General features: G+C 45.5%; 3 protein-coding genes across 4 annotated transcripts in view; 2 read left to right on the forward strand and 1 right to left on the reverse strand.

The window, feature by feature from the left end:
- The window catches only part of NCAPH2 (non-SMC condensin II complex subunit H2), an 82274-nt gene extending 77012 nt beyond the window's left edge, over positions 1–5262 (forward strand). The window contains exon 21 of the mRNA XM_030217111.1: positions 3374–5262. Within this exon, the coding sequence (XP_030072971.1) occupies positions 3374–3514 (141 nt within the window). The 3' untranslated portion in view covers positions 3515–5262. The remainder of the gene's footprint in view (positions 1–3373) is intronic.
- Positions 5263–15594: 10332 nt separating this feature from the next.
- On the reverse strand, positions 15595–20278 carry LOC115478725 (protein SCO2 homolog, mitochondrial). Of its 2 annotated transcripts, none has more exons than XM_030216283.1 (2): positions 19820–19897; positions 15595–17427 (listed from the first exon to the last, which is right to left on the reverse strand). In XM_030216283.1, exon 2 carries the CDS (start codon positions 17418–17420, stop codon positions 16431–16433), a length of 990 nt encoding a protein of 329 aa, XP_030072143.1. In that variant the 5' UTR covers positions 17421–17427; positions 19820–19897; the 3' UTR covers positions 15595–16430. The 2 variants fall into 2 exon arrangements, with proteins under 2 accessions (XP_030072143.1, XP_030072142.1); XM_030216282.1 differs by lacking the exon at positions 19820–19897 and adding an exon at positions 19993–20278 and having other exon boundaries at positions 15596–17427.
- A 4296-nt stretch (positions 20279–24574) lies between these two features.
- Positions 24575–24796, forward strand: part of LOC115479275 (death-associated protein kinase 1-like) — a 44396-nt gene continuing 44174 nt past the window's right edge. Inside the window, exon 1 of the mRNA XM_030217123.1 lies at positions 24575–24714. Within this exon, the coding sequence (XP_030072983.1) occupies positions 24659–24714 (56 nt within the window). The 5' untranslated portion in view covers positions 24575–24658. The remainder of the gene's footprint in view (positions 24715–24796) is intronic.

A 24796-nucleotide genomic window follows, 5' to 3' on the forward strand; every position in this document is an offset into this window, starting at 1 on the left:
TGCTAGGTGTTCTGTTTGTAATTTTTTATGGTTTCTCATGTTATCCCTCTGATAGTTCTGATATTTTTATTTATTTAAGAAATTATATTCTGCTAGTACGGTCCACAGGGCCATTCCTAGCAGGGCACAAAAATATCCAAACATAATTAGATGACATACAAAGGCAACAATTCAATAAAACTACAGCAAATGCCTAATGCAAACTAAGACTATTCAAAAGACTTCAGCTGTTTCCCAAAAAAATAGTTCCTTTTCTCTAAAGACAAGCAGGACAGTGAAATTCTCACTCGTGGGTGGCATCATCAGACAGCGCCCTGTGTGGCAACTTTCTCCAGTACTGGAAAGGAATTTTTGAGAACATTTCAGCTGCACATCTGTGTCTCTTGCTGTTATCACATGGGGCCAATTCAGTCCTTAGTTTTCCACAAAGCCAGTGGATGTGCCATAACACCACAGTCATCCAGCATGATTTAGTTTGTTTGCTTACATAAGTAATGCCATACTGGGAAAAGACCAAGGGTCCATCGAGCCCAGCATCTTGTCCACGACAGCGGCCAAACCAGGCCAAGGGCACCTGGCAAGCTTCCCAAACGTACAAACATTCTATACATGTTATTCCTGGGATTTTGGATTTTTCCAAGTCCGTTTAGTAGCAGTTTATGGACTTGTCCTTTAGGAAACCGTCCAACCCCTTTTTAAACTCTGCTAAGCTAACTGCCTTCACCACATTTTCTGGCAATGAATTGCAGAGTTTAATTACACGTTGGGTGAAGAAACATTTTCTCCGATTTGTTTTAAATTTACTACACTGTAGTTTAATCGCATGCCCCCTAGTCCTAGTATTTTGGAAAGTGTGAACAGATGCTTCACATCCACCTGTTCCACTCCACTCATTATTTTATATACCTCTATCATGTCTCCCCTCAGCCGTCTCTTCTCCAAGCTGAATAGCCCTAGCCTCCTTAGTCTTTCTTCATAGGGAAGTCGTCCCATCCCCGCTATCATTTTAGTTGCCCTTCGCTGCACCTTTTCCAATTCTACTATATCTTTCTTGAGATGCGGCGACCAGAATTGAACACAATACTCAAGGTGCGGTCGCACCATGGAGCGATACAACGGCATTATAACATCCTCACACCTGTTTTCCATACCTTTCCTAATAATACCCAACATTCTATTCGCTTTCCTAACCGCAGCAGCACACTGAGCAGGTTTCAGTGTGTTATCGACGACGACACCCAGATCCCTTTCTTGGTCCGTAACTCCTAACGTGGAACCTTGCATGACATAGCTATAATTCGGGTTCTTTTTTCCCCACATGCATCACCTTGCACTTGCTCACATTAAACGTCATCTGCCATTTAGCCGCTCAGTCTCGTAAGGTCCTCTTGTAATTTTTCACAATCCTGTCGCGAGTTAACGACTTTGAATAACTTTGTGTCATCAGCAAATTTAATTACCTCGCTAGTTACTCCCATCTCTAAATCATTTATAAATATATTGTTTGTTTGTTTTTAATTTCCAAACTGTTTTTCATGCATATAAATCCTGTTGCTCTTAGAGGTTTGGGGTTTTTTTTAAAGGATTTTTTGCCTATTAGCTTCTTTAGGTGGGTTTACTGGCTGTTAGAAAATTGCATTATATACAACAGCTGATAATCCAAATATTCCTGCAGTCGGTCTGCAACTATTGCTTCGATAACTTTTGTAACAGAGGGCAAATTAACCACTAGGCAATAATTTCAACTCTTGATTATTCAGAGAAGCGTTCTTTAAAAGTGGCGACTTAATAATCCTTCCCATCTGCTTCAAAAAATCCCATTCTGTAGTGATTGGTTCACTATAAGAAGCAACCATCTCACTATAGAATCTGGTAAAACTTTCATCAATTTAGCATGACATGGCTCTAATAAACAACTGCCCTTAGCAAAACATGCTATAAAACTGAATTGTATTTCTGAAACCAAGATTTCCAACTCCTGTCTTCAGGAATACTCTCCATTTCCAAACTCTGTGAGGAAAAACTCATATTCTAATTTCTTTTGATCAATACTAGGAATACTTTGTGTTATATTCCTAATTTTCTCCTGAAAAACAGTTATAAAAATCCTGAACAGTAATATTTATGAATAACTGTTGAGTTGGGGATGTTGTCAAAGATCTAATTAAGCAAAATAATTCTGTGGAATGATTGTGTACTTCCCCTTATCTGCAATGAATAATACTTCTTTGCTAACACTATTTGATCTTTATAACATTGTAAATTAATTCCTCCTTCAATTCCACATTTCGCAATTTCTCCCATTTACGCTCTAACCTTCTACAATCCTGTTTTAGTTGACCCAGTTCCTCAGTGAGCCTGGCACCCTGTCTCTTGGGTGTGTTTTTTTTCTTATCTTTTAAAGGTGCTATTTTATCCACAGCCTCTGCAGCAATGTGGCACTTCTCCCATATCAATGAACACTTAGAGGGTAATTTTATAACAGGTCACCTAGGTTAGGCAACCACATAGGAGCCCATTTTAAAAAGATGCATAGGTGCTTGGTCTCTTTATAAAATTGTCCCATAAAAGCAGCTGCAAGGGTGGCTAAAATGCAGCTGTATACATTACGTCTGGTCCCAAGCTGAAGTATGTAATAGATATGTATTATAACCTATATGTATTTTCTAATTCTGCCCAGAATATATTCATGAACACAATTACATGTATGTGCCTACTTGTCAGCATTTACTTGTACATGGGCCATACATTTATAATAGACCTTTATGCACGTATAAAAGCTTATACATGCAAAAATGCCTTTATAAAGTTACCGCCTACTGTTTTTTGGATTTATTGTAGTTCATCATTTTCAACAATATGCTCTTTTTAGTATTTTCAGTTACAAGGTTTTGGAGGTTTTCTTAACTAGAGGCAAACGGGGAGAAGCTGCAATAAACCCATGTGCTGAGTAATGAAAATATCCTATATATCAGTTACTGTTTAGCTATGCAAGGTATACCCTGCGCCTCAGGCAGGTAGGAGGAATAATAGAACAAGAATTGACAGATAAAATGAAATTTCCCTTTGGACAACTTCATCCTCCTTTCACTGTGACAGAAGCATGTGGGAAGAAGGAAGGCATAATGAATGGAGCACTGGATTTTTTCCTGATGAAAACCAGATAGGAAACAAAGCAGCTCATTGTCAAAGCACATAGACTTACAAAGTTACATAAGTTCCTATGTAACGTTTGTAAGTCTATGTGCTTTGAAAATGAGCACCAATGTATCCTCATGTGAGTCTTAATGATTAATTATTTGCATTTATAAATCTTTTTCAAGTGTTCAAAGCAGTATAATTAATACCAGGCTTCCTTTTTACCCTTTTACAGGCCAATGATTACACAGTGGAAATATCCCAAAAGCCAGGACTGTATGAATCTGTGGACACAATGGCACTCCGACTCCTCAGCAGACAATGTGCCCATGAAAGATTTAAAACTTATGCAGCTCCTTCCATTTCTGACAAGTGATTTGGATAAAGGGATGCATCTTGCTATAATGTGACACTGTGTCGGACTGCCTTCTCATTCTGCTTCTTTTATAAGACTGTCTCAGATAAACAGATGAAGTGCTTTCTGGCTATGTGACCATCTCTTTGATACAGAAGCTGCCCATGGAGACCTTTACTTCAGTGTCACTTGTAGTATTTTATTTTTATCTAAAACCAGCAGCTATGTTCGTGCAAGCTCATTTTGCTCAAATGTACATATGGAGTTACATGCTGGAGCACCTCAATTGTATAGAAATTATATAACTCTCTTCCTCCTTTTTCTTCCATAGCTCAAAGCAGTGACTTTTTTATTAAAAAAAAAACATTGGTATTTTCTATTACAAGTAATATTAATATTGTATGAAAACCTCTTCTTATTTCATACCAGGTTGTATTTTAACAACCGGAGCTTGCAATGAGTTTTCTGAGGAAATGCAGTCTTCACACATGGGTGATGTCATTTGATGGAGCCCAGGCTACGGAAACACGAACAAATCTCTCAAAACTTTCTGGAGTGGTGGAGCACACGTGTGTGGGACTTCCTCATTTGTGCTGACACCTCTGGTTACCTCCATTCGCTCTCATCTTCAAACACCACTGAACATCCTTTTCCAAGTAAAAAGGGTTCAGTGTGTGTTTTTACATCTAGTTAACTCCGCTCCCCTTTAGAAAAGGCCTCATTAGCATTTTTGTTCAAGATTTATTTTTGGCATGGCCATAACCTGTTCCAGCATTGGTGTATATCAGCCAAGATCTTTTACTATCAACTCATTTTGATTTTGCTTTTAATTTTTTTTTATACCATTGTCTCAGAAGCAAAAGCTTCTCAATAGCTTAATGAATTGTGGTTGATGTAGCAGGACAGTGTTGATCCCTATCACTTGTTAAATGTGCCTTAGACCCAAACATGCTCTCTCTAATTATGCCACCTGTCAAAAGATTGTACCTAAGATCTTTATGGGCCATCAAGACCAGAAGGTAAAAGATCTTTGTTTCGACTAAGTCTGGCATATGTACATTGGAATCCTTGACCTCCATGGACCCTGGAACTGCACCTGATACTTGGGATGCATTAACATTGAAGAAACATTGGTCCCCATCAGTGTTGAGCATTGATAGACGTTATTATCTTTGTAACTTCCCCCCAGGTCATTATAATCATAGGTCCAATACTCACGCAAGTGTTTTTATCAAAGAAGGTATCACCCATATTTTTAAGTATTTTCAATTTTCACAAAAAAAAAAAAAAAAAATTCTTGTGTGATGAGTGTCTATGCCGTTTATATCTCATGGAATAGGTATCCATTCAATGTGATACATTTCAAAATATATATATTGCCTTAGGAATGTCATATTTTTATTCGCTATGGTTCTTGCTGATAGTGTACGGCTCTGAACTTTGCCAAGAATTAGCAGCTGTTCAAATAGGCACATGCTACTTTTCTACCAACCACAGATTTAAAGACCAATTTTCATTTTATAAATATTTTTCAGCACAAAGAAAGAGCTGCTCAATTTCTGTATTCACATTCAAAACATTTAAGCAATAAATGATCTCATGATGGTTATAGATTATTAAGGAGCTGAAGGTATTTTTAGACAAATGGAATGCCATTTTAAATGTGCTTTGAATGTAATGGTATTGATTGTGGACACCACTGCACAAGGTGAAATGGACATTCATGATTTGATTGCACAAGAGATCATAATAAAAAATATCAATGGAAAGATTTGAGGATTGTCAAGTGCTTCAGCAAATGATGAGCATAATTCAAGGAGTCATAGAAACAATTCAAAATTAAGAAATTTAGACAAGAAGGGATTTATTGATGTGGTAGAATCTACTCCTGGGTAAATAAAAATACATGAGTTTGATTAAAATAATGAGCTTTGAAAATTCTTCTGAGGAATTAGAGGAAAGTATTGAAGAAGCTAATCACCCTCCTCCCCTCTGAATTATTTTAAACAACAGTTGAAAAACTGGAAGAACATATTAGAAGAATCAAACCCAAGCCAGGGGAGGGTACAATAAGGAAGGGTGGTAATGACACCTTCTACCCCACTTACTACTTGGTTAGGAGCAGATATTGAATTTGGAGATGTCATTTGTGCCTTCTGCACATTTTGATGTATTAGTTTATTTACATTTATCAGGAAATTTCAAATTAGGTTTTTTTTTTTTAAGTTATGGAACACAACTGGAAGTATCTGTGGTGAAACCACTATCTTCCATATCATCATGCTGATCAATCCATAGACTGGTGGGTTGTGTCCATCTACCAGCAGGTGGAGATAGAGAGCAATCCTTTTGCCTCCCTATATGTGGTCATGTGCTGCCGGAAACTCCTCAGTATGTTCTCTATCTCAGCAGGTGGTGGTCACACACAGCAGCAGCTCTGGCTAGGCCTCCAAGCCTAATTTTTAGGTTTTGTTGAGTGCCTGGGGTTGAGGGCTCTTCTTGAGCAAGTGCAAACCTGGTGGCGCCAGGTCCCTCCTTTTCTCCCCCCTCCCGCTGGCTCCGTTAAAAAAAAAAAAAATTTGAACGTCCTTAAGGGCGTTTATTTCGACGTTTATTGCAGCTACTCACTGGGACACCAGGTCGTTACAGCTCGGAGCGAGAAGCAGGTAATTTTTACCTTTTTATAGCGGGCAGGGGGTTCCCCGATTGATCTCCACGTGGCCTATGGCGTCGGAGGGCGAGGGCGCGAAGAATCGCTCCCCGGACCGCGTGTGCGCTTCTAGCGGGGATGCGGGGGTTTTAAAGTCTGATTCACCCTTGTTGGGTGTCAGTTTGGAGGCCGGTCAGTGTCCCGGGTCTTCCTCCGGTGCGGCGGTTTTTCCCGCCATAAACGCCCATCCCCCGCTGCTCGCCTCCGCCATCTTGGCCGGCCACTCTGCTCGGACGGCTTCTTCTTGGGCCGCCCTTGAGCTGGGAGACGTTCATGCCATGGCCGCCCTTGATTTGGGCGACGGCAAAAAAGCGGCTAAAGTTAAGCGCCGTTCTTCCCGTGCGGCTCCTTCGCGGAGTGTCGCGCCGGACGCCATCTTGGATGCGCAGCATGGTTCTCCCCCGCTCTTGCGAGCGCCGGTTGAGGGTGCGTCTAGGGCTGTGGCCCAAGCTGCTGAAGTGCACAGTCTGGGGGGTTTCTCCCCCGAGTTTATTTTGCTGCTGCATCAGGTCTTTCTTATGCAAAACGCTGCCCCTTCTCTTGTCCGATAAAGGGGTTGAGGCCCCCGGAAGTAAACGCCCTCGGGTGGATACCCAGGCCTTAGAGGACGCTGTTTCCTCTGATGTAGATGAGGGCAGCGTATCTGAGTTCTCCCAACGGTCCTTTGGGGATTCCTTGGAGGAGACGGATTCCCGCTCGGATGGAGCGGATGACCCCTCTGCAGCACGGATCTTTCGCTCAGAGGATTTGCCCAACCTGTTATTGCAGGCCATGAGCATTTTGAAGATTTCCTCTCCGGAGGACATCTCTCCCTCAGCCCCTGTTGGCTCCGCCATTATGCTGGGGACGAAGCGCCCGCCTAGAACCTTCCACGTGCATGATGCCATGCACACCTTAATTTCGGCTCAATGGGATGTCCCGGAAGCGAGCCTCAAAGTGGCTAGGGCTATGTCCCGCCTCTATCCTTTGCCTGAAAGTGAGCGTGAGGCCTTTGTTTGGCCTACCGTAGATTCTTTAATCACTGCGGTGACTAAGAAAACGGCGTTGCCGGTGGAAGGTGGCACGGCACTAAAGGACGCCCAAGACAGAAGATTGGAAGCGGCTTTAAGGTCGTCCTTCGAGGCGGCTGCCTTAAGTTTGCAGGCCTCAGTTTGCGGCTCCTATGTGGCCAGGGCGTGCCTGACGTTGGTGCAGCGGGCTTCCGCCTCGGATCCTTCCTTGAGGGCTGACTGGCTGGCCCTGGAATCGGGCTTGGCTTATTTGGCAGACTTACTGTATGATGTCTTGAGAGCCTCGGCTAAAGGCATGGCTCAGACAGTCTCTGCGCGGCGCTGGCTTTGGCTGAAACATTGGTCTGCGGACCACGCCTCTAAGTCCCGCCTGGCTAAGTTGCCTTTTAAAGGCAAGCTGCTCTTTGGGGTCGAGCTGGACAAAATCATGACCGATCTCGGCACGTCTAAGGGCAAGAGGTTACCAGAGGTCAGGGCTCGGGCCAGTGCTCGCCCCGGTATCTCCAGAGGACGGTTTCAAGAAGCCCGTCGGTACCGCCCGGGCAAGTCGGGCTCCTCTGCCCCCTCTTCCTTCAAAAGGAACTTCTCCCCCAAGCAGCATTCCTTTCGCAGAGACCGCCGTCCCGGAGGTACGCCCTCCGGTCCTCCCCCAGGGTCTCGTACCCAATGACGGGGTCTTGGTCCATGGCCCAGTGCAGATTGGAGGACGCCTGTCCTCGTTTCTGGGTGAGTGGACCAAAGTAACTTCAGACGCTTGGGTGCTGGAAGTCATCAGAGACGGCTACAAGGAGGGAGTTCTGCCGACCCTTAAGAGACGGGTTTGTACTCTCTCCCTGCAAGTCTCCGGTCAAAGCTGTGGCAGTGCAGCAGACCTTGGACAACCTGATCCGCCTGGGTGCGGTCGTTCCGGTGCCAGAAAATCAGATTGGCAAGGGACGTTACTCCATTTACTTTGTGGTACCAAAGAAAGGAGGTTCTGTCCGGCCTATCCTCGACCTCAAAGGGGTCAATCGGGCCTTGAAAGTGCGGCACTTTCGCATGGAGACTCTCCGCTCTGTTATAGCGGCAGTGAAGGCAGGAGAGTTCTTGGCTTCCTTGGACATCAAGGAAGCGTACCTGCATATTCCCATCTGGCCTCCTCATCAACGCTTTCTGCGTTTTGCAGTCCTGGGACGACACTTCCAGTTCAGAGCCCTCCCTTTCGGGTTGGCTACTGCTCTGCGGACCTTCTCCAAAGTAATGGTGGTCATCGCGGCCTTCCTGCGAAAGGAAGGAGTACAAGTCCATCCTTATCTGGACGACTGGTTGATCCGAGCCCCCTCTTATGCAGAGTGCGGCAAAGCTGTGGACCGGGTAGTTGCTCTTTTGAGCTCCCTGGGATGGATCATCAACTGGGAGAAGAGCCAGCTGCGCCCGACTCAGTCCCTGGAGTATCTGGGAGTTCGATTCGACACCCAAGTGGGCAGAGTGTTCCTGCCAGACAATCGGATTGTCAAACTTCAGGCTCAGGTGGACCAGTTCCTAGTAGCCTCTCCTCTTCGGGCTTGGGACTATGTGCAGCTGTTGGGCTCTATGACGGCCACGATGGAAGTAGTGCCCTGGGCCAGGGCTCATATGAGACCACTACAACACTCTCTGCTGCAGCGCTGGACTCCGATGTCGGAGGATTATGCTGTGCGCCTTCCCTTGGACCCAGCAGTGCGCAAGGCGCTGAGCTGGTGGCTGCAGACAGACAAGTTGTCTGCAGGAATGCCTCTGGTGACCCCGGAGTGGATTGTCGTCACGACGGACGCCTCTTTGTCGGGCTGGGGAGCCCACTGCTTGGGAAGGACAGCGCAGGGGCTCTGGTCTCCTGCAGAGGCAAAGTGGTCTATCAACCTCCTGGAACTCAGAGCCATTCGGTTGGCGCTTTTGGAGTTCATCCCGGTACTGGCGTTGAAGCCAGTACGGGTCCTGTCGGACAATGCCACGGCTGTGGCCTATGTCAACCGCCAGGGAGGTACCAAGAGCGCCCCTCTAGCCATGGAGGCCATGAATCTATGCCAGTGGGCGGAAGCGAACCTGGAACAGCTGTCAGCGGCCCACATTGCCGGAGTCATGAATGTCAAGGCGGACTTTCTCAGTCGCCATACCTTGGAGCCCGGAGAGTGGCAGCTATCTGCTCAGGCGTTCTTGGACATCACGAAGCGCTGGGGCCAGCCGAGCCTAGATCTGATGGCGTCATCGGCCAAGTGCCGCGCTTTTTCAGCAGAGGACGGGACCCTCGATCCCTGGGAGTAGATGCTCTTCTCCAACAGTGGCCGACACAAGAGCTTCTCTATGTGTTCCCGCCCTGGCCCATGTTGGGCAGGGTGCTAGACCGGGTGGCAAAGCATCCGGGCTGGATAATCCTGGTGGGTCCGGATTGGCCCAGACGTCCCTGGTATGCAGACTTGATCAGGCTCTCAGTCGACGATCCTCTGCGGCTGCCAGTGGAGCAGGGACTGTTACATCAGGGTCCCGTGGTGATGGAGGATCCCTCCCCCTTTGGTCTTACGGCCTGGCTATTGAGCGGCAGCGTCTGAGAAAGAAGGGCTTCTCAGACAAGGTCATCGCCACTATGCTGAGAGCGAGGAAGCGCTCTACTTCTACTGCTTACGCCAGGGTTTGGCGTATCTTTGCAGGGTGGTGTGAAGCAGGCTCACTTTCTCCCTTCACTGCTCCAATTTCTTCAGTGTTGGCGTTCCTGCAAGAAGGTCTGGAGAAAGGCCTGTCGCTCAGTTCCCTTAAAGTCCAGGTAGCGGCTCTGGCTTGCTTCAGGGGCCGCCTGAAGGGTGCTTCCCTGGCTTCGCAGCCAGATGTGGTGCGCTTTCTCAAGTTAGTTAATCACCTGCGCCCTCCTCTGCACTCAGTGGTGCCTGCGTGGAATCTCAACCTGGTGCTAAGAGCATTGCAGAAGCCGCCTTTTGAACCCTTGTCGAGGGCATCTCTGAAAGACCTGACGTTGAAAGCAGTCTTTTTGGTGGCTATCACTTCAGCCAGAAGAGTTTCCGAGCTCCAGGCACTCTCATGTCGAGAGCCTTTTCTGCAGTTCACTGAGGCAGGAGTGACTATTCGCACAGTGCCTTCCTTCCTGCCCAAGATTGTTTCTCGCTTCCATGTGAATCAGCAGCTCTGTCTCCCTTCCTTTCGTAGGGAGGACTACCCAGAGGAATACTCTGCTCTCAAATATCTGGATGTGAGACGTGTCATCATCAGATACTTGGAAGTGACCAATGATTTCCGGAAATCGGATCATCTGTTTGTCCTGTTTGCAGGTCCTCGTAAGGGTCTGCAGGCTGCTAAGCCTACAGTGGCAAGATGGGTCAAGGAAGCCATTGCAGCGGCTTATGTGGCCGCGGGGAAGGTGCCGCTTATCCAGCTGAAGGCTCACTCCACTAGAGCTCAGGCAGCCTCGATGGCAGAGGCCGGGTCCGTCTCCTTGGAAGAGATTTGCAAGGCGGCAACTTGGGCTTTGGCCCATACCTTCTCCAGGCATTACCGCTTGACTGTGGCTGCTCGGGCGGAGGCCCGGTTTGGAGCTTCAGTGTTGCGGTCAGGGATTTCAATGTCCCGCCCTGGGTGAGTACTGCTTCGGTACATCCCACCAGTCTATGGATTGATCAGCATGATGATATGGAAGGTAAAATTATGTATCATACCTGATAATTTTCTTTCCATTAATCATAGCTGATCAATCCATAGCCCCTCCCAGATATCTGTACTGTTTATATTCTGGTTGCATTTCAGGTTCAAGTTTAGTCTTCAGTTCCTGTTCAGGAGGACTTCGTGTTCAAGTTTTTCAATGAATTCTTCAAGAGTTGAGACGAGTTTGTGTTACAGTGAGCTGCTGCATTCCTCTCCCCTCCGTTTTACGGGGCTGGAGTGAGACTTAAATTCTGCCGGCACTCCCTCCCGCTTCGTGCGGCAGCTTTGTACCCCTCCCGCTTCGGCAGTGTTAGGGTCAGTCAGCTCCTCCCGCGGTTGCGGTTGCAGGATAAGCCAGATCCCCCTGCATCAGCGGGGTGGTGTCCCTCCCCCGCTCCGCGGGGATGAGCTGGACGGATTCCCCTCCCCCACTTGTGTGGGGATGAGCTGGGTTAATTCCCCTCCCCCGCTTCGGCGGTGGTGAGCTGGGCAGAGTGTCCCTTTGTGGGTGTAGTTCTCTAAGTGCTGAGTCCTGCGGATGGAGCTTGGATATCGACATACTGAGGAGTTTCCGGCAGCACATGACCACATATAGGGAGGCAAAAGGATTGTTCTCTATCTCCACCTGCTGGTAGATGGACACAACCCACCAGTCTATGGATTGATCAGCTATGATTAATGGAAAGAAAATTATCAGGTATGATACATAATTTTACCTTCCTCTACGATGGTGAATCTAGAGATAGCAGCATTCAGGAATTTGATATTAAGAGATATGAAAGAAATAGAGAAATTTGACTCAAGTACAGAAGGAAAATCTAATGGATTTAAGTAAAAAATCAGGAGTTGGTTATTAAACAAACAGTTCAAGGGAGGAGTGGTGGTGGTACAAACAAGACAGCAGTATATAATGGAAATTAACAATGGCTTCAAATATTATTTAACATTAGTTGGGAATCCTACTCCCACTAGTCAGAGATCAATCCAGGAATCTGTGACTATGGCATTAAGCTCACCATACAGTCACAGTTAGGACAATTTGAGTTGGAGGAGTTTCCTTTGCTCTTAAGAGATTGGATACCCAGGTCTCCACAATGATTATGCATAAGATAAATTTTCATATACGACCTCCATTGTATGCAAGTCTATTTCCTGTATATTCATTATAAGTATCCTGAAAACCTAACTGCCACCTCAGTTCCATCACCACTTCTCTTGCTAAAGCAGCAGCTTGGTTACTGGTTCATACCTCCACAAACTAGCACAGTCTTCACCAATGTAAGAATGATGGTGGCTTTGGGCAGATTATTTTTCAAACTTGGTTTTAGTATGTACTTCAATTTTATCCTCTGGAGACCATAAATTAGGTCACTTCAAAGGCCCTCTGTTTTAATGTCATCATCTGTATGGATGGATTGATCCAGCCACCAAATATAAGGGAAGGGTGGATAGATCCCAGGGGGGTGGGGTTTTGTCTTGAAAGCTGGGGGATCTTTTGGGTAGGAGTAGGTGTCTTGGGCGGGGGGGGGAGGGGGAAGAGAGAGATGTCTGTGCACACATTGTAAACTCCAGCCCTTTTAATATAGTACTGTTGACAGCTCGGTGCTCCTCAGAGGAAAAATAACCCCAGCTCACATCTGGCTTATTTTTCCACAAATAATATAATTGTTATAATGATTTGCTTTGCTTGTTAGTAACTACCCCCTTCAGTTGCCAAATATTTATGCATATTTTGCCACCTACTACAAAATCTTTGTTCCTTTGCAATTGTGCTTCAGGCAGAGGACATCCCTAGGAGCTGGAATTCCCTCTAGCTCTGATGCCCCTGCCTGCCCCCAACAACAGTTAGTAGGTTGAAGCAGAAAGCTGCCAGGAGCCATCATTCAATTTCAAAGAGGGATTACCCACACCTAGTTATGGCCTAGCAGTGATGCCACCATGGGCTCTTGTGTCAAGAGCATGTAATTATACCCAGATCATGTGGTGTGTGGCAGGAACTTAACTGATGGGAGTGCCACCTCATTTTGTGTTGCTGTGGCATTCTTAAAACTTGTCACCAATAATTCTGGCAAAACATGAACTGTATACAATAGCAAGTACAGTTTATTGCTCAGGAAAGCCCAAATGGCATGGTGAACATGACCCCACTGGAAATGTCTCCATAGCCTGCTGAGAGCCTGGATTAAAGGCCAGAAACTGAACTGGAAGGGTCAGAGTCAAAATCTTTCACTGGCGATCCCCTCCGGGATACAACATTAAACACTGGACCAGAATAGGTAAAAGAGGTGGAGGCATTGCCATAATCTACAGATCCCATCTCACTTTAGAAACCACTGCTGAATCAATCACACCTCAACTACAAATTGCCTCAATCAAATTGCAACATAAAAATGTAGCCGGCAATCTAATTTGCGTCCTATTCTACAGACCGCCAGGCACTTGGAGCGAAGCATATATAACCCTAATGGATTTCATATTGGCCACTTGTACATCTAACTCAAACATACTAGTCATTGGGGACATAAACCTTCATTTAGAAGACACAAACTCAACTGGTGTCCAAGATTGTGAGGAATTCTTCCAACTATGGGATTTCAAATGGCCACATCTGAATGCCACCCACAGAAACGGCCACACACTTGACCTGCTAACCCATAAATTCGCATCCAACCAAATCATTAAAGTCATTGACCACAAATGGACGGAAATTACATGGTCAGATCGCTTCAAATTAAATCTGACCCTACATTGGCTGAAGAATGGGCATCTCAAAGCTGATGAAAAAAAATCTTACCAAACCAGAGGTAAAGTGGACACAACTGCATTTTGGCAATCAATTTACGACAACAATTGGTCTATTCCATCTGACTCCATCAACTATCTTGCAGATTGGGAATTGAAATATATCACCGTTCTAAATGAATTAGCTCCTTTACGAACAAAAAACACACAAACCAAACAGGACCCCATGGTTCAACGAAAATGTGAAAATTAAAATCTAGAACCAGTCAACACAAATGCGCATGGGGAAAAAACAAAAACGATCAAAATCTAAACGCTTGGAAAGAATCACATAGAAAATACAAATATGAAATAAAAAAATCCAAACGGAACTACTATAATAAACAATTAGGTTCTGACTACAAAGACATGAAAAAATTATACAAGCTACTGGATAAATTACTAGACACAAAACCAGTGTCCTCAACAAAATCAGGAATCCCAACAGCAGACGAACTTGTTAACTACATCAAAGGCAAAATTGTCGATCTACGTAAAAATATGTCACAGGACTACACCAACCTTAATGCCTTCCTTAATGAGCTAGACCCACGCTCAGAAGAATACCCAGCCGACCGAACTTGGACAAATTTTGCCCAGATCACACAAGAAACAATAGCACTACCAACCAATAAGATCTCTACAGCCTACTGTCATTTGGACACCTGCCCCAATTATCTAATGAACACCCCCCTCCCCCACACACTCGATTCATCACTGAAATTACCTCCCACCTCAACTTCTTGTTCCAGCATGGCATATTCCCCAAAGACAAAGGTAATATACTACTCACACCATTACCAAAAGACACCAAAAAGAAAACTAGCGATATCACCAACTACCGATCTGTGGCATCCATCCCACTTCCAACCAAACCGATGGAAAGCATTGTAGCTAAACAACTTACTGAATACATCAACAATTTCTCAATCCTTCATGAATCACAGTTGGGTTTCAGATCTCTCCACAGTACAGAAACCGTCCTGGTAACTCTCCTAGCCAAGTTCAAAAAGGAAATCGCATTAGGTAAAAACATACTCCTCTTGCAATTCGACTTTTCAAGTGCATTCAATATGGTTGACCACTATATACTATTAAGAATACTTGACAAGATAGGCATATGATGGAATATATTCAAATGGATCAAGGGTTTCCTAACCATGAGATCTTATTAAGTAAAAGCAAACTCAAACATATCACTATCATGGAGTACCGACTACGAATCACATTGATCTATATTTTAGGGCAATGCAAACTTGATAATCTGCAACTTTGTTTTAACCTAGTGAAGACTCAGATCACATTATGAAGATTGGTTGGATATAATTAGCCAAAGGTTTTCATATGGATGGAGTTTCGATTCACATTACAGATGAACTGAAGAACTAGGGTACGATTTGATTCTTATCGCTGAGACCTCAGTTACAAAATTGGTCTTTTTTAAAATACGAGCATTTTCATCTGAAAGATTAAGTGAACAGATTTTTTGCAAAGTAATCCAGACTTCAGTTACCTTTCATTTTGGTTATTGCAATGTATTGTATTTAGGTCTTCTCCAGTCATCACTATTCCCATTACAAGTACCACTGGCTTTTGCTGGCATATCCAATTCAAAAATTGTGACTTAGTACATAAAGCATTATGGGGTCTTTTTACTAAGCTGCACTTAAAAGGGTCCTGCCCTAGGGGTGGGGGACAGTTTTTGCCATGAACTGTGGCTCTTTTAACCACAGAAGTCACTTGGATAGCTGTGTTTGGTGGCTGGGTTTTAAGAGGGGGATTATTGTACTATATTATTTTTGGTATTTTAATGATTGCATGTTGTAGTTTATATCAGTAACAAAACACAATTTATAATTGTCGGTATGTAACAGTGTAAATAAATTTGTTTCTGTGACTCCATACTGTGCACTGTTCTTGTGTTAGCCTCCGTTCCCAATCTGGCAGCAGTCTCTTGCACCAAAGAGCTATAGACCATGCCATAAGGCTAGATAATCAGAACTGCTTTCACAGTGACACATGACCATAAATGAAGATCTTGGCCAGCACGAACCACTGGCACCTTCTTACTAAATGTGAAGAAGACTTTAAGAGCTCTATAAATGTGCTAACAAGACTTTAGACTTTTCCAGATATAATGTAAGTTTCAGTTTGCATTTGCTTTCCGTTTGCTTGGTTTATTGATGCATGAAGGCACAGTGCCTGCCACAGAAGAACAGCATGTTTGCACGTTTCAAAACAGAAACCCACCCACTCACCCTACCAAATAAATATCTTGCTTGGAGAGCAAGGAAAAAAAATTATGGAAAAATAAAAACTGAATCAAAGAGATTTTAAGTTTGAAAAAGTTAAGCAAAGAAAGAAACGTGAAAAAACAATGCCATAAGAAAAAGCCATAGTCATTAAGCAACACAAATCATAATCATTTTGTTGTTCCCTACCTGCATGCATAATTGTGACAATTGATACGTTCTCCTAAAAATAAAGTGACCACCAGAGACGGACACCTCCAATATAAAGAGGAGTGATTGAAGAACACAGCAGCAATTGCCTTTGCCTGCACTTAAATCATTTACTTTTACAATTAAAAATGTATTGCTATAATATAAGAAGTCAGTCGTTGAAGCATTCAAGCCTCTTATTTCTTAATTTCCATGCTCTTTACCCACACAACTGTCTCCCCTTCAAAAGCACTGCATGGGTGCACTTAATTCCCTCCTCCGACAGAATCGAAGATCTGTCAAGTTGCCACTGTTCCAGTCAATCTTAATCAGCTAAAGAGGGACCTGTAGGTCTGCATGTGTTTCTTCACACTTGCTGCTACTTCCTGTGCTGTTTTGCTGCGGTTGTAATAGTCTGTGAAAAGACCATCAGGATTCAGCAGGTAGACAATCACAGTATGGTCCACAATATAGTCATTATCATCATCTTTGGGCCCTGCACTGTAGTACACTCGATAGGCCTTGCCTGCATCCCGGACCTGCTCGGGGCTACCAGTCAGTCCCAGCAAGCGTGGGTGAAAGTCTTTCACGTACTTGGCCACAGCTGCCACGTCATCTCTCTCAGGGTCCACAGTCACAAAGACGGGCAGCACCTGGGGCACTGAATTGTCCTGGTCTAGCAGGTGTACCACTTGTGTAATCTTCTCAAGTTCATCTGGGCAAATGTCTGGACAGTGTGTGAAGCCAAAGTACAGGAGCACCCAGTGGCCAAAGAAATCCTTCTTAGATCTGGGCTTCCCAGAGTGATCCACCAAATCAAAATCCCCCTGACCCACAGCCAACTGCTTAAGTTGTTGCACACGCTGCAACTTGTGCTTCCTATCCTTCTCCCACTGCACGTAGATCACACCAGCCAGGACTATACCTGCTATCAAGCCTACCACCAGTACGCGTGTCCGCAGCTTCAGCAAGGTGCCAGAACTAGGTTTTGTGCTCCAATTGTTCAAAGATGATGACAGTGATAAGTGCCTACCAGGATCAGCAGAGAAAGTTTTCCATATCCTGTTTCTCCATAGTGTCCATTCAGGCACCCTCACATCCTTACAGATAGCAGTTTTAAATCCTCTCTGACCTCCCAGCAAAATTAGGCAGCCTCTAGGTCCCCTGTCTGCGATACTGGCTTTAGATCTCAGAAGCCATCCGCAGTCTCCTCTTGAGAATTGCCGGGAGCTCCACAATGCCTCTGAGGCATTACAGTATTGAGAAGGGTATGAAGAAAGCCACCTGTGGCACAGAGTCTGAGCATTTTTGAACATCATGAGACTCCTACAAGACACAAAACATGAATTAAAATGACATTACATTTTGCACTTTTTAATGCTTTTATTCTGTGCAACAGTTAGGGCACGCCTTGACAAATTTCCTTTGGATTCAGTTGACAGGCCAAAATCTTAACAGCAGAGAAACCTTTCCTACTGGGGACAGCTGGAGATCTAGCAGAGCTCCTTTAGGGCCTGATTTACAAAGGCTAAGGCTGCTGTCCTACTCCATTGTCCAAGAAAAACAAAATCTTAGTAAATCAGGCCCATAATACATCCCTGCAGGCCACTGGCAGAAATACAGAGCCAGTAGCCCCCTTTTCCCTCCCAGTCTCTCTCTCCCCCACCCATCCTGTCATTATCCAGCCTCACTCTCTCAGCAATCTTTCTCTTTAGCACATTCCTCCACCAATCTTCCTCCCTATCCTGCTATCTTTCTCCTTCCTTAAATCAGCCATTCCTCAGTTCCTACTCCAGCTAGCCCTCACCATCTTTATCCCCACCCTTGCAAGCCAGTCAGCTGCCTCCCCAGCCCCTCTCACCCCAGCAAGTCAGTCTGCTTTGTCCTTCTCTCCCAACTACCGCACCGATCTTCACTCTGATGTCCGTGGAGCAAGAACCCTGTCCTTTCTGATGTGGCCGCTGCTTAAGCGGGAACATCATTCTCCCCATACTATGTGGTTCTGTGAAAACTCTAAGCTGTATGGTGCATGAACTCTCATCAGATTTCAGTTCTCAAATCTTGCAAGACTAGTGTGAGTTCCTGCACTATGCAGCTCAGACTCATGTGGTGCGTAATGGAAGACACTCATGCTCTGGTGGCAGCTGCTTATGAGGCACAAAAATCCAAGGCAAGATGGAAATTATTAATCACCAAGGTGACCTGGCACCTGGGATTTGTTCAGCCCTAACTTAGGGGTTGTATAGGGCTGGAAGGGAAAAAAAAAAGACACCTACACAATTAATCCCTGTACAATTACTCCCTCCCACCCCGAACGCCTAGCATATCTCCCTCTTCCAACCCACATGCCCAGCATCTCTCTCTCTACCAACCCTCCCCCCTTGCATGCCTGGCATCTCTCCCTTTCAACCCTCCCTCTCCCACCTGCACACTCAGCACCTCTCCTCTTCCACCCTCCCTCCAAGCATCTCTTCCCTTCCTCCCCCCCCCCCTCATGCCTGGCATCCCTTGCAACCCTCCCCCCCACATGCCCAGCATTCCTTCCCTTCCAACCCTGCCCCTCCCCACACGCCCAGCATATCTTCACTTCCAACCCTACCTCCCCTGGTCCTTCAAATGTGCCTGTAGCTCCAACAGTGGCTGGGAGAAAGAAACTCTCCTTCTTGCGGCCACCAGAGCCTCTCTCCTGCTTTATCCTGGCCAAGCCGGAAAAAGTAAGTTTAGTCTGAGGGGTATAGGGAGCTTTGTTAATCAACAAATAAACAACTGCATGTTCACATGCACTACGTTAGTGTTCTTCGATGCAAGACCTGGGAGCCAATAGCGGCCCCTATTGTCTTTCTAGATTTTTTTTGCTATTCTGACTCAGGACAGAAAGGGGAACGTGGATGGAGGGCATAGCCATATGCTTAAAGGACAAGGCATTTCTCAATAGAAAAATGAGAACGCATTTGGAAACGCTCACAATCTTGAGGATACAGTCTGTTCTCAGCATTCGTGATGGCATGGTCCCCTCCCCCCCCCCCCCCCCCCCCCCCCCCAAATTGCAAACCGTCAATCTGCGAACACCAAAAAACATACTTATGGGGAAATAGGAATTTGGTTCCAGCTATACCATTTCCCCAAAACCATGAAAAGTGAACATGTATCCCTATAGGAAATACAGGGTTTGGATCACTCATGGGACAACACCTGAGAATCACACAGTGTGCTACAAACTCCCAAAACACAAAAGCAAAAAGATGGTTGTTTTGAAATGCACATGTCTGTGAATGCCGAATTGCTACTTCTATTTGCACGTCTGTGGATAAGCAAACTAGCGAATGTCGAAAGCGCAAATACCGAGAACGGCCTGTACTTCCTTCTCAATGAAGTCTGAAGGTGGGCCGGTAGGTAGGGATGCATTTCATTGGCACACACCGGTCAGCAGTGTTGTGGCCCCGCATTGAAAGACACTTTGCTGCTCTCCTTCAGTTCATTAGATCGAAATGGCCCCAGCTTAAAAATTAATAAAGACCACTGCATTAGGCTTTTTCTATTTTAAGGATCAAAAAAGTAAATGGAAAAATCTCAAATTAAAGAAAGCAAACGCAAAATCGACCCCCCCCCCCCCCCCATCCATCCATCCATCCTTCATTCATTCACATATTTATTCTACACTATAGTGTCCAGTGCTTAATGCTCCAAGTCGTTCACCTCACCTGCAGCATATACTTACTATCAGCGCGCAATCTCAGAGCAGGCTGTAAGTACTGATGCATCACCCAAGTGTCAGAATGCAAGATTACTAGACTTCCCCAGCACCGCGGTTTTACTGTGAAGTGTGAACACAGGTTCAGGACTATTTTTTTTCCCTCTGTGCTACTTCTTTCAGCTTTTCTCCGAGCTTACCTTATCCTGGCAAGCTCGCTGCTTCACTCCGTGATCACAACTCCTCTATTGGCAATAGATAAAGGAGAGATTCTCCAGATCCTCTTCTAAAAAGTTTAAACTGACTTTGTTCTGCTAATGCTTCCTTCTTCCGGTTAGTGGTGTTCCTCTTAAAAGTGTCCCCGTCCCTCATCTTCCGCGTGGAACTAAATGTCTTGTTCCTTCCTGGTTTGTTATGCAGTGGCACAAGGAGCTGTCCTTAGCAGTCCTAACCCTTCCCTACTTGTCTTTGCTCAGAGTTTGCTGTGGTGGGAGAGGTGCTCAGTGCTGGTTCTGACTGGCTCCGGATCCTCTTCTAAAAAGTTTAAACTGACTTTGGTCTGCTAATGCTTCCTTCTTCCGGTTAGTGGTGTTCCTCTTAAAAGTGTCCCCGTCCCTCATCTTCCGCGTGGAACTTACAGCCTGCTCTGAGATTGCGCGCTGATAGTAAGTATATGCTGCAGGTGAGGTGAACGACTTGGAGCATTAAGCACTGGACACTATAGTGTAGAATAAATATGTGAATGAATGAAGGATGGATTGGGGGGGGGGGTCGATTTTGCGTTTGCTTTCTTTAATTTGAGATTTTTCCATTTACTTTTTGGAACACCACTAACCGGAAGAAGGAAGCATTAGCAGACCAAAGTCAGTTTAAACTTTTTAGAAGAGGATCTGGAGAATCTCTCCTTTATCTATTGCCAATAGAGGAGTTGTGATCACGGAGTGAAGCAGCGAGCTTGCCAGGATAAGGTAAGCTCGGAGAAAAGCTGAAAGAAGTAGCACAGAGGGAAAAAAAATAGTCCTGAACCTGTGTTCACACTTCACAGTAAAACCGCGGTGCTGGGGAAGTCTAGTAATCTTGCATTCTGACACTTGGGTGATGCATCAGTACTAAATGTCTTGTTCCTTCCTGGTTTGTTATGCAGTGGCACAAGGAGCTGTCCTTAGCAGTCCTAACCCTTCCCTACTTGTCTTTGCTCAGAGTTTGCTGTGGTGGGAGAGGTGCTCAGTGCTGGTTCTGACTGGCTCCGGATCCTCTTCTAAAAAGTTTAAACTGACTTTGGTCTGCTAATGCTTCCTTCTTCCGGTTAGTGGTGTTCCTCTTAAAAGTGTCCCCTTCCCTCATCTAAGTTCAGCAGCGTGAAACGAAACTGGAACTGAATGTCTTGTTCCTTCCTGTTTTGTTATGCAGGGGCACCACGAGCTCTCTCCTTAGCAGCACATGGAAGTGGAAGAAAACCAGCCCTAACCCTTCCCTGCTTTGCTTGTCTTTCCTCAGAGTTTGCAGTGGTGGGAGAGGTGCTCAGTGCTGGTTCTGATTGTGGCAGCACGGAAAACGGAGAGGGGAAAAGCTACAGACATTTGCTTGAACTCCTGTCTTTCCTGAAGTGACCAGTTAGCACTGTTCATCTAATCTGATGTAAGACAAAAAAAAAAAAAAAAAAGGTAACTTCCTCGTATTTTTTTTTCGAATCTTATTAAATCTCCTTGCTGAGATCTGTATTCTACGGTCACTTCTCCACAAAAGTGTCCCCCTCCCTCACCTACTGAAACTTAACTTTCTTGTTCCTGGCTGGTTTGTTATGCAGTAGCAGCAGCTCTCCTTAGCAATCTATCGGCCCTTCCTGCCTTTTTTTGCTGCGTGAGGGGTATCAGTGCTGGTTCTGACTGGCAGCACGGAAAATGGAGAGGGGGGAAAAGTTACAGATATTTGCTTGAACTCCTGTCTTTCCTGAACTGACCAGTAGCACTGGCCATCTGTGCTGATGTAAAAAAAAACAAAAAAAGTAACTTGCTTTCTTGTATTTTTTCGTGGCAGTGAAATCTGTATTCTATAGAGCTCACTTCTCCACGTTCAAACAAAATCGAACATTCTAAAACTAGTTTTATGATAGTTATGTTTTATTATTATTATTATTTATAGGCCCGCTTTTATCCAAAGCAGATTACAAAAGACATAATCATCCAAATACTCCTCTAACCTAGTGGTCTACAAAAAAATGCATATGTCGATATTCGGTGCTCTGGTTTAGAAAGGAAGGGAACAAAAGTCAGGTTTGTTGTGGGATTTATTTATTACACCCCCATTTGAATACGTAAAGTATGTGTACATAATCTTTAAGCATGCACAATTGATTAAATGACTTTAAACTTGGTTACTACAGGGGGAATAGAGTAAGGAGACTGGATGTATTCTTTGAGCAACTTCATTCATTGCATACTCGGGTTAAAGTTGCAGGTTCCTGTCAAGTTGTTTCAGGTCACATCTGTGACAAGTTCCTCTGCTTTTGATTGCTGAGTCTAGTGGTATCTGCAGGTTTGACCCTTGCCAGCAGAGACAGAGGGTAGACTTAGATTTAAGACATGCTCTTGACAGCCAATAATTTAAGCAAAATAAACCTTAAGCTTGTTTATTATCGTCTCAAGAAAAGGCAGCTTTGTATTTTATTCCCTCAATGCAATGCAGTGTTAAACAGTAGTTTTAAAGCCTTCAATTTCTTTGTACACCAAACTGATTTACAGTACCCTATTACTTCCACCCTTCAAGTGAGGAGTAGCTTAATGGTTAGTGGAGTGGCCTGAGAACCAGGGGAACTGGGTTTGATTCCCACTGCAGTTCCTTATGACTCTAGGCAAGTCACTTAACCCTCCATTACCCCAGGTACAAAATAAGTGCCTGCATATAATATGTAAACCATCTTGATTGTAACTACAAAAAGGTTTTGCAAAACAGGAAGTTATATCAGAAGGCAGGAGCTGGCAGAGGAGGGAAGGCCCTGGAGCAGCCCCATGGAGGATCTACTTGGCGAAAATAAAAGCCTGGACTCACATGGGAGAAGGCAGCGCTGGAGGGGGGGAAGGAGGGCTGGACTGAAGGGGGCAGGGGCATCGCTAGAGGGAAGGCTGGACTGAAGGGGACAGAGGCAGTGCTGGAGGGAGGGAGAGAGGGCTGGAGCTGAAGGGGACAGGCAACGCTGGAGAGAGGGAGTGCTGTAGCTGAAGGGGACGGAGGGAGGGCTGGAGTTGAAGGTGACAGAGGCAGCGCTGGAGGGGACGGAGGGAGGGCTGGAGTTGAAGGTGACAGAGGCAGCGCTGGAGGGAAGGGAGGGAGGGCTGGAGCTTAAGGGGACAGGTGCTGGATGGGAGGGAGGGTGAGATGCGTGCAGATGGTAGATGGACACAGGGATGATGCTAGATGTGGGGGAGAATAGGAACATAGAAGGGAGATTCTGGACTGGGGGGTATAGGGACACGGGGGGACGGGATAGGGAGTGGTGATGATTGCAGGGAGGGAAAGGTGGGAGTGATGGATTGGTGGGCCAGAAAGGAGGAAGGAAGGGAAAAATGTCACACTCGTGGAGGAGGCGGGAAGAAGAGAAGACTCAAGGGAAGGATAGAGGGGTGGCGGAAGGGGAGGGAAGGAGAAATGTCAGATGAGATGGAGAGGGAGGGATGGACGGCAAAACAGAAAGGAGGGGAGGAAGGGGAGAGGGGAGGGATGGATGGGGGGAACAGAAGGGAGGGGAAGAAGGGGGAGAGGGAGGGATGGAGTGGTAGGGGGAAAGGGAGGAATGGACTTGGGGAAATGGAAGGGAGAGGGAGAAAGGGGGAGAGGGAGAGATCAGGCTTCAAGCGTGTGGGGTGGGGAGAGAGGGAGTAGATGCTGGACTACAAGGGTGGAGCGAGGTATATGGAGGGGAGATGCTAGGAATGATGGATCCATATGGGAGAGGATGTCTTTATACTTACATAGATTACCTTGGTGATGGGCCTGTCAAGCAGCTCAGACATACCATTCCTTCCCCTATCCCTTCTGGTACCTATCTTTCCTATCATTTATTGTAGTTCAGTTTCTCCCTCCCTACATGCTTTCTCCCCCTATTTCTCTTCTCCCGATTACTTCTTTCTAGAATTATAAGCTACATAGATATTTTATTCAATTTGCGTGATAGCAAGATTGAAATAAACTTAGAAACTCCATCCCCAATTGGGCATTCAGCCTCCAGCTTTCTCCTCCCACCCTCCACTCACCTGTTCTCTATTCCTGTCTGCCAGCAAGACTTGCAGCAGGGACATAGCCAGACTATAGATTGTGGGTGGGCACCAAGTGTTCTCCCCTCCCCCCCCCAAACCAAAAAAAAAAATCTCAGCTGGCGGGAAAACACCTCTTCCTACATTGGCAGTCTGTGGCAGGCATGTGCTTAAAACTGAGCATGCGCAGGTAGGTGCCAGTATCGTGGAGAGTAGCGTTTTTGTTACCATCAGGGGAATGTCTTCAGCTGGCCGAGCTTGGGATCCCCACCAGCTACCGCTAAAAGTGGGTGGGCCCTGGCCTACCCTCTCAGTAAGACTACCAGTTCACTCCGTCCCCAAGTTCGCTCTTCCTCCCTCCCTCTGCTTCTCTCCTTGGGTTTTCTGTCTCTCCCCAGAGGTACAGTTTAAATTCAGCAGTTGGACTCTGGGCAGCGGAGGAGGATATGGTGTAATGTGCATCCACTGTCCTCCTCTTGCTGGGTGATTTGAGGAAGCGTGGTGTGGCATGGCGTAGCGAAGGAGAAGAGAGGGACCATGCCAGTCTCTGTTGCTTCCTTGTTTCTGCATTGTACAGAATTCCTTCAGGAGTAACTTGTGGAAAGTGCTTAATAAAATGACTCTCAAAGTGATTAAAACAGGTAACATATGTGTTTCTTTCACAACTCAAAGGTAAGCCGCTATTTTCTCTCTACATATATTTCTGTATCTTCTTGCGGCCTCAGCTGTTTTCTCTCATCCTATTAATGCTTTT

This window comes from Microcaecilia unicolor, chromosome 10 (genome assembly GCF_901765095.1).
Source record: "Microcaecilia unicolor chromosome 10, aMicUni1.1, whole genome shotgun sequence".
In the NCBI taxonomy this organism is placed as follows: domain Eukaryota; kingdom Metazoa; phylum Chordata; class Amphibia; order Gymnophiona; family Siphonopidae; genus Microcaecilia; species Microcaecilia unicolor.